The sequence below is a fragment of the Muntiacus reevesi genome, chromosome 2 (genome assembly GCF_963930625.1).
Source record: "Muntiacus reevesi chromosome 2, mMunRee1.1, whole genome shotgun sequence".
In the NCBI taxonomy this organism is placed as follows: domain Eukaryota; kingdom Metazoa; phylum Chordata; class Mammalia; order Artiodactyla; family Cervidae; genus Muntiacus; species Muntiacus reevesi.
In genome coordinates this window covers 45,255,382-45,272,522 of record NC_089250.1, presented here as the reverse complement: position 1 = coordinate 45,272,522, position 17,141 = coordinate 45,255,382, and the positions used below count along the sequence as shown (strand labels likewise).

At 37.9% G+C, this 17,141-nt stretch overlaps 1 protein-coding gene across 2 annotated transcripts in view; it reads right to left on the bottom strand.

Moving 5' to 3' along the window:
- The window catches only part of LARP4B (La ribonucleoprotein 4B), an 80,641-nt gene that overhangs the window by 45,614 nt on the left and 17,886 nt on the right, over positions 1 to 17,141 (bottom strand). For both annotated transcript variants that reach the window (XM_065921413.1, XM_065921415.1), the window contains exons 2-3: positions 7,589 to 7,723; positions 7,056 to 7,115 (exon numbers count right to left, since the gene is read on the bottom strand). In XM_065921413.1, coding sequence (XP_065777485.1) covers positions 7,056 to 7,115; positions 7,589 to 7,669 — 141 coding nt within the window. In that variant the 5' untranslated portion in view covers positions 7,670 to 7,723. The remainder of the gene's footprint in view (positions 1 to 7,055; positions 7,116 to 7,588; positions 7,724 to 17,141) is intronic.

The window sequence follows — 17,141 nt, the reverse complement described above, 5'->3', positions numbered from 1 at the left end:
CTCTCAAAGATGCAAACACAAACGTAGGTTTAAGAGTGCATTGTTGCTAGGCAACAACACTTAAACTGACCTAGTAAAAGTCGCTTAGTGGTGTCCGACTCTGCAACTCCATGGACTGTAGCCTGCCAGGCTCCTCTGTCCATGCAAGAACAGTGGCTGTTCCCTTCTCCAGGGGATCTTCCCAATCTAGGAACCAAACTGGGGTCTCCTACACTGCAGGGGGATTCTTTACCAGCTGAGCTACCAGGTAAGCCCTAACCTTCAGAGAAAAGAATTGGATCTAGTACATTATAATTTCATTCATGCCTAGGGAAGGCTAGGTGACACCAAGGTGTACACAGAAATAAATCGATAAAAGCAGTAGGAAGTCGTTCACTTGGCATTCAGCAGTTCAGGTTGCAGAAAACTCAAAGAAATTCTTGGTAACGTACCATGAGCACTTGGTGAAGGAGCTTTCATTTTGGTGCCAGACTAAAAATGAATGCTACAACTTTGCATTATATAGGTTTCAGCAATCAAGTTTTATTTCTATAAGAATTACATGCAATAAAAATTTATCAGTAGTTCTATGCTATTAAAAAGACAATTTAAATCAATGACAATCTTAAAAAAGTTCTCACTTAAAAGGTTATGAAAAATGTGGGGAAGGGGAGTAAGAAAATGTACATCTTTTAGAATGTGTTTGAGCTTACATGACGATCAGTATAAAGCAAGTAGATACAGTTATGGGTAAAATACTGGAAAACCTGGGTAACCACACATCAAAAAAAATACAATGGATTCACAAAACCAAACAACAAAAAAAAGGATTCAAGCATTATAATGAAGGCAAACCATTAACCACAAAAGGAAAAACAAAAAGAAACAAAGAAAAAATACAAAATTAACTGCAAAACAAGGTTTAAGATGGCAATAAATACATACTAATCAATAATTACTTTAAATGTCAATGGACTAAATGCTCTAATCAAAAGAGTGTCAGACTGGATAATAAAATAAGAGGCTAAAAAAAATTTTTTTTAATTTAAAAAAATTAAAAAAAAAAACAAAACAGGAGCCTACAGTATGCTATCTATAGGAAAGCACTTCAGGGCAAAAGACACATACAAACTGGAAATGACACAGAAAAACACATTTCATGCACATGGAAATGACAAAAAAGTAGGGTTGGCAATAGTCATATCAGACAAAACAGACTTTAAAACAAAAACCACAAAGAATGACAAAGCAGGACACACATAAAAGCATCAACACAAGAGGTAGACATAACATTCGTTAACATATATGCACCCAATACAGGACCACTTAATACATAAAACAAACACTACAGACATAAATGGAAAAAATGGATGGGAATATAGTAACAGTAGACTTCTAACATTTCACTGACAGAAATGGATAGATCTTTCAGAAAGAAAATAAGAAGGCAACAAAGATCCTGAATGACAAAACAGAACAATTAGATTTAATTGATATTTCCAGGATGTTACAGCCAAAAAAAACCAGAATACACATTCTTTTTAAGAGTGCACAGAACACCCTCTAGGGCACAAAACAAGCTTCAGCAAACTGAATAGAACAGAAATTATTTCAAGCATCTTTCCTGACCACAAGAGCATAAAAGTAGAACATCAACCACAGAAAGAGAAAAGAGAAAAAAACAACTGCATAGAGACTAAACAACATGCTACTAAAAGACCACTGGGTCAACAATGAAATCAAAGAGGAAATTTTAGAATTACTTCGAAACAAATGACAATGAAGACGCAACCATACAAAACTTGGAGATGCAGCAAAAGCAGTTCTAAGAGGGAAGTTCATAGTGATACAAAACTTCCACAAAAAAAACAAGAAAAAAAATCTCAAATAAACAACCTAATCTATCACCTAAAGAATTAGAAAAGGAACAATAAACAGAACCAAAATTTGGAAGATAGGAAGAAATAATAAAGATCAGAGAGGACACAGAAAATTAAGAAAAAGATCATAAAATCAAGAACTAGTTTTTTGAAAGGATAAACAAAAGTAACAAACCTCTGACCAGGCTGACCAAGAAGAAAAAAGAAATACAACTAAACAAAATAAGAAATGAAAGAGGAGAAGTAACAACCAACACCATGGAAATACAAAATACTGTTAAAGAAAATATTATCATGAATAGTTATATGTCAACAAAACAGACAACTTAGAAGAAACGGACAAGTTTCTAGAAATACATAGCCCACTGAAAGTAGTGAAGAATTAGATAATTTGAACAGACAGATCACTAGATGTGAAATACAATCTGCAATTTAAAAATAACAATAAACTCCATGTAAACAGGAGTCCAGGCCTGGATGACTACTCTGGGGAACGCCACCTAACACACAAGAAAGAGCTGACACCTATGCTTCTCTAACTCTTCAAAACAACTGAAAAGAAAAGGACATTCTCAGTCATCCTAGAAAGCCATCATCACCTCTGAAGGACATAAAACTTTTTAAGACAGGCAAAAAATTACAGAAGGAAAAAAGTATGAGAGTTGATTTTATTTTAATTGGCAACTCGGTTACTTTTAAATTGAATTTTTTATTTTAGATAACTCAGCTACCTAATCCACATAAACAACAATAGCTTTAATATTCTTTTCTATATCATTAGGTGAAGTTATTAAGTGAAAGTCACTCAGCCGTGTCTGACTCTTTGTGACCCCATGGACTAATGTAACACAGTCGATGAAATTCTCCAGGCCAGAACACTGGAGTGGGTAGTCTTTCCCTTCTCCAGGGTATCTTCTAAACCCAGGAATTGAACTGGGGTCTCCTGCATTGCAGGCAGATCCTTTACCAGCTCAGCCACAGGGAATACAATAAAAAACCTATTTGTGGATTCCAAATTTACATCTCAGGCCCTAACCTCTCTAATTAGGATCAACTGGCATCAGTGACGCACTTCACTACTCACTTAAATTTTTAACAGGTGGATTTTCCCTCCACAAAGCTTTACTCCTCCAGTTTTTTCCATCTCAAAATAAAACCATCATCCACTAAATTGCTCAACTATCCCTGATCTATTTTTCCCTCACCCCAATCCCTACATCCAATCCATAAACTTGTGGCATTTATGGATTTCCAGAAAATTCAAAATCCATTAAGCCACCGTCATTTCTCACCTCACTTACCAGTTCTTTAACTTGGCTTCTTTGCTTCTGTTCTTGATGGCAAAAATACACAGAAGAACCATACATAAAAGATCTTCATGTCCCAGATAACTACATAGGTGTGATCACCCACCTAAAGCCAGACATTCTGGAATGCGGAGTCAAATGGGCGTTAGCAAGCATCACTAATAACACAGCTAGTGGAGATGATGGAATTCCAGTTGAAACTATTTCAAATCCTGAAAGATGATGCTGTTAATGTGCTGAACTCAATATGCCAGCAAATTTAGAAAACTCAGCAGTGGCCACAGGACTGGAAAAGGTCAGTTTTCATTCCAATCCCATAGAAAGGCAATGCCAAACTACTAATGTTCAAACTACTGCACAATTGCACTCATTTCACATACTAGCAAAGTAATGCTCAAAATTCTCCAAGCCAGGCTTCAACACTATGTGAACCATGAATTTCCAAATGTTCAAGCTGGATTTAGAAAAGGCAGAGGAACCAGAGATCAAATTGCCAACATCCGCTGGATCATCGAAAAAGCAAGAGAGTTCCAGAAAAACATCTATTTCTGCTTTATTGACCATGCCAAAGCATTTGACTGTGTGGATCACAACAAACTGGAAAATTCTTCAAGAGATGGGAATACCAGACCACCTGAACTGCCTCCTGAGATAGCTCTATGCAGGTCAAGAAGCAAGTTAAAACTGGACATGGAACAACAGTCTGGTTCCAAATAGGGAAAGGAGTACGTCAAAGCTGTATACTGTCACCCTGCTTATTTAACATATGCAAAGTACATCATGTGAAATGCTGGGCTGGATGATGCACAAGCTGGAATCATGATTGCTGGGAGACATATCAATAACCTCAGATACACAGATGACACCACCATTATGGCAGAAAGTGAAGAACTAAAGAGCCTCATAATGAAAGTGAAAGAGCAGAGTGAAAAAGCTGGCTTAAAGCTCAACATTCAGAAAACTAAGATCAAGGCAACTGGTTCCATCACTTCATGGCAAACAGATGGGGAAATAATGGAAACAGTGACAGACTTTATTTTCTTGGGCTCCAAATCACTGCAAATGGTGACTGCAGCCATGAAATGAAAAGACACTTGCTCCTTGAAAGAAAAGCTATGAAAAACCTAGACAGCATATTAAAAAGCAGAGACATCACTTTGGCAACAAAGATCCGTCCAGTCAAAGCTATGGTTTTTCCCGTAGTCATGCACAGATGTGAGAGCTGGACTATAAAGAAAGCTGAGTGCAGAAGAATTGATGCTTTTGAACTGTGGTGTTGGAGAAGACTCTTGAGAGTCCCTTGGACTGCAAGGAGATCCAACCGGTCAATCTTAAAGGAAATCAGTCCTTAATATACACTGGCAGGACTGATGCTGAAGCTGAAACTCCAATACTTTGGCTACCTGATGTGAAAAACTGACTGATTTGAAAAGACCCTGATGCTGGGAAAGACTGAAGGCAGGAGAAGGGAATGACAGAGGATGAGATGGTTGGATGGCATCACCAACTCGATGGACAAGAGTTTGAGCAAGCTCCGGGAGTTGCTGACAGACAGGGAAGCCTGGTGTGCTGCAGTCTACGGGATCACAAAGAGTCGAGCACAACTGAGTGATTGAACTGAACTGATTCTTGGCTCACTACAATGTATTCTATTAATACAATGACGTCAAAGTAATCTTTTTATAAGTCATGTTATTCCCCACCTAAAATCCTCTAGCTCTATCCCAAATTAATTTCAACCACTCAGAGACAACGCAAAGCTGTTCCCAAAGGCTAACAAGAGATAGGTTTTGCTTCTGGTATTACTTTCTACTTGTTTCTCTTTCTAAAGGAAATAACACATGCCAAAAAGGATGTATCTCTTCTTGAGTAGGCTCTGAAGCCAGGCTGCCCAGGTTCAAATCCTGGACAGGTAAGTAATCTTAGGAAAACTGCTAAAGCCTCTTTGCTCTCAGTTTCCTCCAGTTAAGATCACTTTTTACACTCACTGATTGGCTAGACTTGCAAATAGTTACAACTCAATAAGGGTATTATATGGGGGAGGAGATTAGCAGGGAGCTGTATAACAAACAATTGGCAGCACCATGGCCTAAATGCAAATCTGCTTGTGAATTATTCAGACATTTACTTGGGTGTTACTAAGGCCATTCTCCTCCTACTTACACTGCATCCGACTCTAGGGGAAAGACTAAACCTTAAACAAGACTGAGTCCGCTAAGCACAGACACTCTGCAATTGCACAGCTGCAGACTATGAAGGGTCAGTACTCAGAGCCACCACACCAACTCAGCTGTCCATATACAGGTGTGCCATTATAATGCCAGTTAGAAAAATGTTCAAAGCAATGCCATTTATGATAGCAGGAAAAAATGAAACACGTTCAATGTACCCAAAAACTGAACAGCTAAAGAAATGATGGCAAATCAACATAAAGAAAATGCCACAGGGCAAGTACAAGGGTATATACAGATGAAGTCTGCTATGGGGGGAAAGCTTGAGGTAAAATATGTATATACATACTGTTTACAACTACATAAAAATGTATGTACTCTTTAACAAGACTTCCACTTTCTACAGAATGCAAATCTGTTATAAAGTTTTAAAGAACACACATGTTGTGAGCCCAGATGGTCTCTTAATGATGATCCCTTCCAGTTCTAGAATTTAGTGAACCTATGAAAACCTAAAGTGTGCATATACTCTGAAAAACTGGTGAGTAGAATACACATATTTTACAATACCAGGTGTCAGAGATGTGGTCTGTGACACCAGGGGTATTGAGTAGCAGAGCTGGATCAAGAACCAGCCATGTAATACTCGATGAAAAAACATTAACTGTTTACAATGACAAAGAAATCATGTGCAGGCAGCACTAGTTGCAAATCATTTCTCCAAAAAAATGAATATTGAATGCTGGCTCAAGTGTTAACACTTCTTTTCTAGGCAGGTCTTATCTCAATTGTTTCCCACAACATAATTTTAAAAAATAAGCAAACCCCAAACCAAAACCCACCCACAGAATCCAAATATCTAGTTTTATGCCCTAACATGGGTTTTAAAGACATGTGAATAGTATATCAGACCATGAATCAACCAAGAGGAGGTGGGAGATTTGATCTAAAACAGTTTTTTAAATCTGTCAGTGATTTCTGTATAATGTTAACTCTTTCAAATCTGACTTTCAAATGACTTAAAGTATTATCAAATTCACTTAAAATCAGTGTAAAATACAATACGCAAAAACCTTATATACATAATAGAATAATGATAAAATATAGTAGTTTGGAGGACACCCTTCATTTTTTAAAATTCTGCCTTATTAAAAATATATCAACAATCCAATCCCCACCTTTAACTTCTACATGAGCTGCTTATAAGTTGGGGTGTAGATGCGGCTGCTATAAATTTTGTAATATTACTTAAAAAAATTTGCATTTACTTTAAAAAAGACTTAATTTTAAAATTCTGTAGGATTTATGAGATCACTTAGAAGACTGCCAACCTAAACGTGCCTGACTCCAAATGCATCTGATATATGAAAATGCAAACAGTGAAACCAGTGTTCTTAGTAAAAACTTAATATGACTTCTGTGCTTTAAGGAATACAGGCTGTTAAAATGTAAAGTTAATCACATACACACTACATGATCAGTGAACCATTAACACTGTGATGAAGAGATGAAATCAATACATGTGGCACTCAGCTGTCTGTAGAGCTACATGCACACACCAGAAAAGAATATACAGTACTGACATATACTGTTCCCAAGTGGGTCCTACCCCATTCTTTTTGGGGAACATTCACATTTTCTAATTTCTTTACAATTAATATTTACTATAATGCACTGTCTGTGAGCTTTAGCTATGATTAATCTCTGAACTGAATTACCTGACTCAAAGCTGGAATGGAACTTGTCTGAGAAGTTGTCTGAGATATGGGACCATTCATCTGTAAAATTGAAAACACCAGACACACCATCACTACAATGCAAAGAAACACATTTTCAAACCTTGGTAATTTAGCAAAACAAAACCCACTGAGAAAAGCAGACTTATATGACAAAGAAATTTAATGAGCTATTCAAAATGATGTAGGAGCCTTGAAATTTTAAAATCTGTATTATAATTTCTAATTAACTCTTTAAATAAATACCACTACAATGGCTATCATGTTATTAAAATATTTATAAATCACTGCCTTTATCTTAGTGATTTTAAGTTCAAAGCTTTGAGTCTTAAGAACTATAATGCCCGTGTTTTCTCTATCACTTAGAAATTTGAAACTTCCTCTACTAAGCAAGCCCTAAGTATACTCAGAATTTACCCCTATATTTAAGCATAAGTGTTCTGAGTAGAGTGCAGAGCCTGTTATCACAAGAGAAGAGGGTGCACGGGCCAGTGCTGGCCTGGACACCGACTCACCAGATGCGTGCTGTCTTTCCCTTCTTGGACTCGTTGGCCCTGCGGTTCAGCCACGACCTTAGCGTCCTGATCAGAAGTCATGAGCTGTTTACTTTGTGGCTCCACTGGGAGAAGTTCAATGTTAGCCGGAGAATCCTGTAAAACAACAGACAGTAAATTGGTAACTTCAAGTGCAGAGGGCATTTAACTCTAAAATGAAACTATTAAGCAGTTTTAAAATCCTCAAGTTTTCCAGGTCATATGTTTATCCCTCTGCAGTCTAAGTAGTTTAAAGAAATTTGCCCATAATGTCCACCTTTCACACCCAAGAAATTATATTAAAAAAAAAAAGTTTCTTCTTCATATTAATTTGGTAACTAACATCCTAAGATTTAGAAACCAAATGCTAACATATACAAATCCACTCATGTCCAGAAATTCATTTTTTAAAAACAGAAAATTATCAAAGTACTAGAACTCCAATTTGGAACTGATGAATCCCAAATTTATGTATATATAGAACTCTGTAACACACCTAGAAGAAAACATAGGCAGAACACTCTGACATAAATCACAGCAACATCTTTCTTGATCCATCTCCCACAATAATGTAAATAAAAACAAAAAGAAACAAATAGAACTGACTTAAAAGCTTTTGCTCAGTAAAGGAAACAATATAACAAAAGACAACCCACAGACTAAGAAAATATTTGCAAACAATGCAACCAATAGGGATTAGTCTCCAAAATTTACAAACATCTTAAGACACCTAACAGCATCAAAATAAACAATTCACTCAAAAAATGGGCAAAAGACCTGAAAAGACATTTCTCCAAAGATAAACAGATAAACAACAGGCACAAGGAAAGATGTCAACATGGCTAGTTATTAGATAAATGCAAATCAAAACTACAATGAGATATCACCCCACACGGGTCAGAATGGTTAAATACCAAAAAACCACCACCAACAAATGCTGCAGAGGGTGTAGAGAGAGAGGAACACTCCTACACTGCTGGTGGGAATGTTAATTGGTACAGCCAGTATAGAGAACAGTATGGAAGTTCCTTAAAAAACTAAGAATAGAGCTACCATATGACCCTGTAATCCCACTCTTGGGCATGTATCTGGAGAAAAACATGATTCGAAAGGTTATATGCATCCCAATGTTCTTTACAGCCCTGTTTACAGTGGCCAAGACACAGAAACAACCTAAATGCCCATCGACAGGGGAATGGATGAAGATGTGGTGCATGCATACAATGGAGTGTGTGTGTGTCCATGCTAAGGAGCTTCAGTTAAGATGGACTCTTTGTGACCCTATGGACTGTAGCCCGCCAGGCTCCTCTGTTTATGGGATTCTCCAGGCAAGTATACTGGAGTGCATTGCCAGGCCCTGCTTTAGGGGATCTTCCCGACCCAGGCATCTTACATCTCCTGCATTGGCAGGTGGGTTCTTAATCACTAGCGCCTAATTCACTCCATGTGACACTCTCTAGGTCCCTTTATGTTGCTGCAAATGGCATTATTTCATTCTTTTAATGACTGAGTAATATACGACGGAATATTACTCAGCAATTAACAATGGAAACAATGACAGACTTTATTTTCTTAGGCTCCAAAATCACTGCAGATGGTGACTGCAGCCATGAAATTAAAAGATGCTTGCTCCTTGGAAAAAAGCAATGACAAATCTAGACAGCGTATTAAAAAGCAGAGACATTACTTTGCCTATAAAGGTCTGCAGAGTCAAGGCTATGATTTTTCTAGTAGTCATGCATGGATAAGAGAGATGGACAATAAAAAGGTTGGGCATCAAAGAACTGATGTCTTCGAACCGTGGTAGTGGAGAAGACTTTTGAGAATCCCTTGGACAGCAAGGAGATCAAACCAGTCAATCCTAAAGGAAATCAACCCTGAATATTCACTGAAAGGACTGATGATGAAGCTGAAACTCTAACACTTTGGACACCTGACGCAAAGAGCCAACTTACTGGAAAATATCCTGAAGCTGGGAAAGACTGAAGGCAGGAGAAAGGGACGACAAAAGATGAGATGGTTGCAAGGCATGACCAACTCAATCGACATGAATGTGCGCAAACTCCGGGAGATGGTGAAAGACAGGGAAACCTGGCATGCTGCAGTCCATGGGGTCGCAAAGAGCTGGACATGACTGAGCGACTGAACAACAATTAAAAAGAATGAAATAATGCTATTTGCAGCAACATGCAGGGACTGAGACAGTATCACACTGAGTGAAGACAGATAGAGGAGAAATATATATCCCCTGTATGTGGAATCTAAAAAGAAATGATACAAAAGAATTTGCTTCAAAACACAAAGAGACTCACAAAAAACTAACTTATAACTGCTAGGAGCAGAATGGCTAGTTAGGGACTTTGGGATGGACATGTATGCACTGCTTCATTTAAAATGGATAACCAACAAGCACCTACTGTGTAGCATGTGGAATTCTGCTCAATGTTAAGTGCCAACTAGGATGGAACAAAGGTTTGGGGGAAATGGATATAAGTATACATATGGCTGAGTTCCTTTGCTGTTCAGCTGAAACTACACAACATTGTTAATCAGCTATACCCCAATACAAAATAAAAAGTTTAAAGTTTTGGAAAAAATAAAAGAAATTCATTTTTTAAGAACAGAAAATTACCAAATTAATAGAACTCCAATTTGGGACTGATGAATCCCAAATTTACGCATATATAGTTTTTGACCAGCCCATTTAATTTTCTTCCAGGAAACAAGTTTGTTTTAAAGGAATCCCTTCACAGTCTTGAAGCAAAGAAACCCAAAGCAATCTGAACACAGGGCAAAAGCATGCCAAGCAGCCTGCATAAAGCTTTTGCTTGGCTCAACAGCTGGACACTGAACTTCATGTAATTTTCCCAAATGGATCATGAAGTAACACTGGCTTAGAAAGTATACCAGTTATCATGATTTTGTATTACAAGTGCCAGAATCATGGTTCTCAAATATCCAGGTGTGACTTAAGCGTTTCCTCTCTTCACTGTAAGCTACCACTCCTCACAAGATAAAGAAGTCGATTTAACCCAAATTTTTCAAGCTCTTCTAAAAACACACAGCATCCAAGTGGCAGATAAATTTTAAAGCTATTTTTGTCACTAGGTAAACCACATAGGTTTTTAAGTTTCTATGAAGGCACTTTCTATTTTCAATAACCTGCTTATGATAAATTCTCAAAACCCTTTATAATGAAATAATCTGATGATCAAAGGTGACCTAGTCCTACTGTCAAATGTATCATCAACCACAGAAGCACAGAATCACTGATAGCTGTAAGACAGACTTGGAAATGTAAACTACTAACAGAGAAGAAAGGCCTGAAACAAAACAGTTTCAGAGATCCATGTTTTCCACAATGCAGAATGAATGACAAATATGTTAAACCATAATCACCTGCAATGTGTTAAATTGTAAAATCCAGAAAATTATGATGTTGCCTGGTACCTGCACTGACAGTCATAGCAGGGAGGTGCAGATGCTTTTTTACACTATTAACTTGAGTATTAAGATTCTCAAAGGAAAAAAAAAATGTCTCATTGAAAACAAGATACAGGACAGCCAAGAGAAAAAAATCAACTACAAGAGTCCTTTATTATATATACTACCTATATTTTTTTGTCAGTCAGAAATTATGCCCCTTGTGATTGAAACAGCACACCACAGATAGGAAGCAGTCCTGCACAACAAACCCAGGATGTGATCTTACTGCAACCTTGCAGCAAACACTAGCACACAGGAAGGCCTAGAGGTTCTGCGAAGCTGGACCAGGAGCCTGGCTTCAATACAAATGGGGACAAGATACACATACTGGCCCAACTATGGCTTTGTTTATATCGCTTTATCTGTTATGTTTAATAATGATAATAAATAAAATGAGATCCTAGCTTTTAGGGGTGCATAATGAGACACTTCCAGGGGAGATAACGTGATGTGGGGCAGAGACATGGGGACTCACAGGTGCTCTTCCCGGGAGAGGAAAAGGAGGGGTCATGATATGATCCTGTCTACTTCTGTATTTCTGCAATAGTGTATAAGCCAAGGTTGAAAAGGCAGCCATGGCAGCAGCTTAGTACAACAGTCATTCTGCTCTGACCTGGGCATCCCATATGAACAAGCAATCTTCAAGTCATACACCCTGTCTCTATAAATTACCAACACGACACACGCATTTTTTTTTAAAAACTCAACAATTGCTAAAATTGCCAACTGGTGTTATACTGAGTAAACTGCATAGATACAAAGCAATGATATTAGACTTTACTATCAAATATCTCCATCTAAAATAAGACTTAAAGAATAGTGACAATTCCAATAAAACACAAAATAACTTTTTCATTCCTTGCTTAAGAAACCAAAACTATTTTAAGACTTACAGCTATATAACCTATTGCTTCTTGGCATAAAGCAGGTCTCAAGGTTGTGAAGAGAAACAGGCAAAGGGGGAAGAGATCTACTGTCAAAGCAAACCATTTCTTGGCATAAAACCTGGTAACAGGACAATCTAATGGTGTTCAGAGGCAACTTTCACAAAAACTTAATGAGCCGAACAAAAGGGGTCATCTTCCTGATCTGATTTCATTTTCTATTTACATGAAAAAACAAAGAGACATGAAATCAGAGGGCCGTCCCCCTAGGCTGGCAGACTGTTAATTCCATCTGTCAAAGCTCCACCTCAGAAAGTTTTACTAACTTTATCAATTACTTGGGAGCGTACAGTTCTCTTAATTCTGTTCCCAAACAATTCTTTTCACACATACCCAAAATGCTTGTTTTATAAGTAAAAATTTATTTAGGTCTTCTTGGACACTCAAGACAATCCTTAAAAAAATATAAATCAATATCAAACCTCACTGTATATCAAGTTGGTGACATAAATACCCAAAGAAGAGTTATTCTAAGTAATACTAAGGCAGTATTCGCATACGAAATCCTGAAAACTCACAAGAAAGTCTTAAAATGCACTCAGGAGGCTTGTTCTTTGGGGCAAATGTTGGTATTATTTTGAAGCCATTTTAGGTATTATACACACACATACACAAACTGTAATATAAGAAAAATAAGAATTACATTAAGTACTCAAACTTCCAACATAAAAGGAAACATAAACATAAAATCAAACAAGCTAGGTAAAATCCACAGAATCATTTTATATTTAGTGTAAATGTAACTTTTAAAATTACACTTGGCCCTTGAACAATGGGGGTTTTTGAGGTGCATGTGGGTCCACCTATATGCAAATGTTTTTCTTTTCAATAAAATGGACATGACCTGTGGTTGGCTGAATACAAAATGCAGAACCAGGGATACCCAGGTACAGAACCCTGGGCAGAGAGCGCTGTGTGTCAAGTCACAAGTGGCTCTCCGACTGCTGGGGGTCAGCACCTCTAGTCCCTGTGGGGTTCAAGTTCAGCTGTATAGATTTTCTTCGGCTTTCACTATTTGTTCTACTAACATCCCTCTCCTAGGCCAGGTCCTACTCTGGGATCCCACACTGCACTGAGCTGTCACTTCTCTCCAGTCTCCTCCAACCTGTGACAGCTCCTCAGTCAGCCACATTTGTGTGAAAATGTTGCTCAATTTGAGATGAACCTGGGACACCGTATCGCGATGGCAAGGAAGCTCTCTAAGACTCCTGTGGTCCCGTCACAGAAGCAACAGGAAAGAGAGGGGATCCTGATGGCCAAAGACAGAGAACGCGAGGGGCACAAAGAATGAATGGAAACAAACATACCAAAGTCCACAGTGGTTACAGGCCACCACTACACGAGTGACCAGTGAAGGCTGTTAAGACACCAACTCCTTTTTCTGAAGATTGTTCCGGGGAAACAAGCCATCAGCCACAACTAAAGACCAGGGCATGTTGTTCACTACGCCGGAGTCACAACTAAAATCTGGGTGAATGACAGAATCTGGAAATCACAACGTTGCTATAGCTAATGAAATGATCACTGATGTCTGCTAGAAAGGAGGGAAAGAGCTGACGGGGAGCTCAGAGGGACTGAAGCCACTTTTCAACCAGATGACTAACGTGCAACAAGTGGGTATTACACTCTTAACGGGATAAAGAGCATCAGGTCGATCAAATATTCTTGACAAAACAGTACCTGTGTTTAATCAAATTTCCAGACTCCACTCCCAATTTAAAAGAAACTCTGGGAAGACTATGTGTTAAACAACACCAACGAATGTCACAAGCTAAACCCAAAATGTGGGGCATACTATAGACAGGTGCCCCATTTCTACAGCAAACCTGAGACATGAAAAAAAAGGGAGATTTTTATTGCTACAAAATGGAAAAGCTTTAACCAAAATAACCTTATGTATGAGAGATGTATCTGGACCCAGATGCAAGTAAGTTAAAATGATATTTTTGACAGGAAAAATTGAATGTTGCCTGGGTGATCAAAGGTATTACAGAATGATTAATAATTTTGTTGAGTGCAATGAAGGTGCTGCGGCTTCTATTTTTAAATGTCTCATCTTTAAAAGATACAAACTAAAAGACTACAGATGAAATTACATGTCTGGAAATTGCTTTGGAATACGCTAATATTTTTTTTGTGAGTGTAAGGAAAGAGAAGAAACAAAAATACAAGAACGCAGCAAGCTGATGGAAGCTAAACTGAGGTAATGGGTACCATATGTGGAGGACTGCAGCAATATCCTCCTCCTTTTAAGGTTGAATTCCATAATAAAAGCTAACAAGACTCATCTAACCAGGATACAATATCAACACACACCCAAAACTCCCCATACTTACGTCTATTTAAAATATGCACTAATGAAACAATTCAAAAATATGTAAACCATTTTATAATAATACTCATGGCAGCTTTACTCAAAAAAGGGGAAATAAACACTGAACTATAGAAAAGCAAAAAATAAAGCAATATATTACAAGTATTAAAAATATTCACCAAGATTATATAAAGTAAAAAAAGCAGGATATTAAAAAACTGTGGACAGTATAATTGCAACTATATTTTTAAAATTCATATAACTGTGAATATTTAAAAATGAAACAAAAGGAAACTAGAAGGACGGACCCCAGATGACTAATAATGTGTAGTTAAGATTAAAACTCAAGGATCATGTTCCACTTTGCTTCATTTCTGTAGGTTCAACTTTTTTTTAATAACTTACTATTTATATAATCAGACATACCTAATAAAACTCACTGGCTGGCTGATTTCACGTTTATCAAACAACTACCTAATCCTTTAGGGTTGAGGAGAGTCTACAGAAAGAGCAGGTACTGACCCAGTTGCCCCTCAATACAGGTAATAAAGCTGTCATTCAGTTATCACAACATTTTCTCATGCAATTATATTATCAGTCTTGTTCTCTGAGACAGTGGGTCTCAAAGTGTGGTCTGGATTCCATGAGAGGTCCCAGAAGCCCTTTCTGGGGCCAAGAGGTTCAAAGGATCAATGCTGAATGCACTTATTTTCTTCTCACAAAAGCACAGTGGATTTCTGGTATAGGAACAAAGTTCAAGGTTACATGAGAAGACTATTAACATACTCCTCACTTTCCCAGCCACATGTATGTGTGAAGCCAGATATCCCTCTTACATGTCCACCAAACTAGTGTGTCACTGACAGAGCAAACGCAGAAGCAGACAAGATTCTAGCCAGGATTCAATTAAATCACACATTAAAGATATTCACAAAAATACGTAACAATGCCACTCTCATCATTAAATCGCTTTTTGTTTTGGAAAAGAGTGCTATTTTTTCACAGGCAATGTTATTTATATTACATGTAAGGAGTTTGTTATTCAAGAAGAATACATATTTAAAATTTCTAAGTCTTAATTTTTAACAAAGAACGAACCAAGTCATGTAAACAAAAGCTTTCAGGGACCTTCAATGTTTAAAAGTGTAATGAGGTCCTGAGCCCACAAGGTTTGAGAACCACTGACAAAAGACACAACTAGTTCTAACTGACAAGTGCCTGGTGTTCACGGCTGGGAAGACATGCCACTCTCACGGTGGCCAATAGATCAACCCACAATCAATCGGTCCACAGAGTCAATACAATCCATCAAAATTCCACTAGCCTTTTTTGCAGAAACTGATGAACTGATCCTAAAATTCCTATGGAAATACAGGAGACCCACAAAACAATCATGAAAAGAACAAAGCTGGAAGACGGACCCTTCCTGATTTCAGAACTCACTCCAAAGTTACAGGAATCAAAAGTGTGGTGCTGGCCAAAAAACAGATCAATGGAACAGAACTGAAAATCCAGATATAAACCCTTATACTCAGGGTCAATTATTTTCAAAACGGTACCAAGACCACTCAATGCAGAAAAATACTCTTTTCAACAAATGATGCTTGGACAACTGAATATCCACATGCAGGAGAATGGAGCTGGACCCCTAACTTACTCTCTATGCAAAGATTAACTCAAAATGAAGACACCCACATGTAAGAGCTAAACTGTAAAACTCAGAAGAAAACAGAGAAAGGCTTCAAGAAAATGTACTTTTGTCAACGGCTTCTTAGACTGGACACCAAAAGCACAAACAACAAAAGAAGAAAATATACTGGTCTTCATCAAAACTTTTGTGCTTCAAAGCATACCATCCAGAATGGGAGAAAATATTTGCAAATTATACATCTGATAAGGGACAGATAACTATATAGAATAAATAATTCCTAACACTAAGTAAGAGACAAGTTAAAAATGGGCAAAGAATCTGAATTGACATTTCTCCAAAGAAGATATAAAAATGGCCAATAAGCAGGTGAGAAGATGCTTAACATCGTAAGTCACTGCTGCTGCTGCTAAGTCCCTTTAGTCATGTCTGACTCTGTGCGACTCCATAGATGGCAGCCCATCGGGCTCTCCAGGCAAGAACACTGGAGTGGGTTGCCATTTCCTTCTCCACTGCATGAAAAGTGAAAGTGAAGTCACTCGGTCATGTCCGACTCTTAGCGACCCTGTGGACTGCAGCCTACCAGGCTCTTCCGTCCACGGGATTTTCCAGGCAAGAGTACTAGAGTGGGGTGCCATTGCCTTCTCCATCGTAAATCACTAGAGAAATGCAAATAAAACACAAGATACCACTCACTGGCAAGGCTATAATCAAAATGACAAATAGTAAGTGTTGACAAGGGTGTGCAGAAGTGAGTTCTTCATACATTGCTGGTGGGAATTTAATAGCACACAGGCACTTTGGTGAACAGCTTCAAAATGTTTAAACCATAATGACTCAGCAACTGCACATCTAGGTATACACCCAAGGGAACTAGCTTCCTCCTTCCTGGAGGCAGCCTTGAGTCCCCTTCTCAACCCATCCTCATTACCCACAGCCTCTCTGCTCTTTACAGCAACAATCACTCTGAGCTTCTCAAAGGTATTCATGTGTTTCTTCTTCTCATGAACAAGACATAACAGGACAATAAATCCCACCAATGATATGCTACAATTTACCCCAAAGAGATTTGCTCTGTCACTCACACTCTAATACATACGTTTTACTATCCTGTTGTCTAAATACTTTTTCGGTATTTGCAGT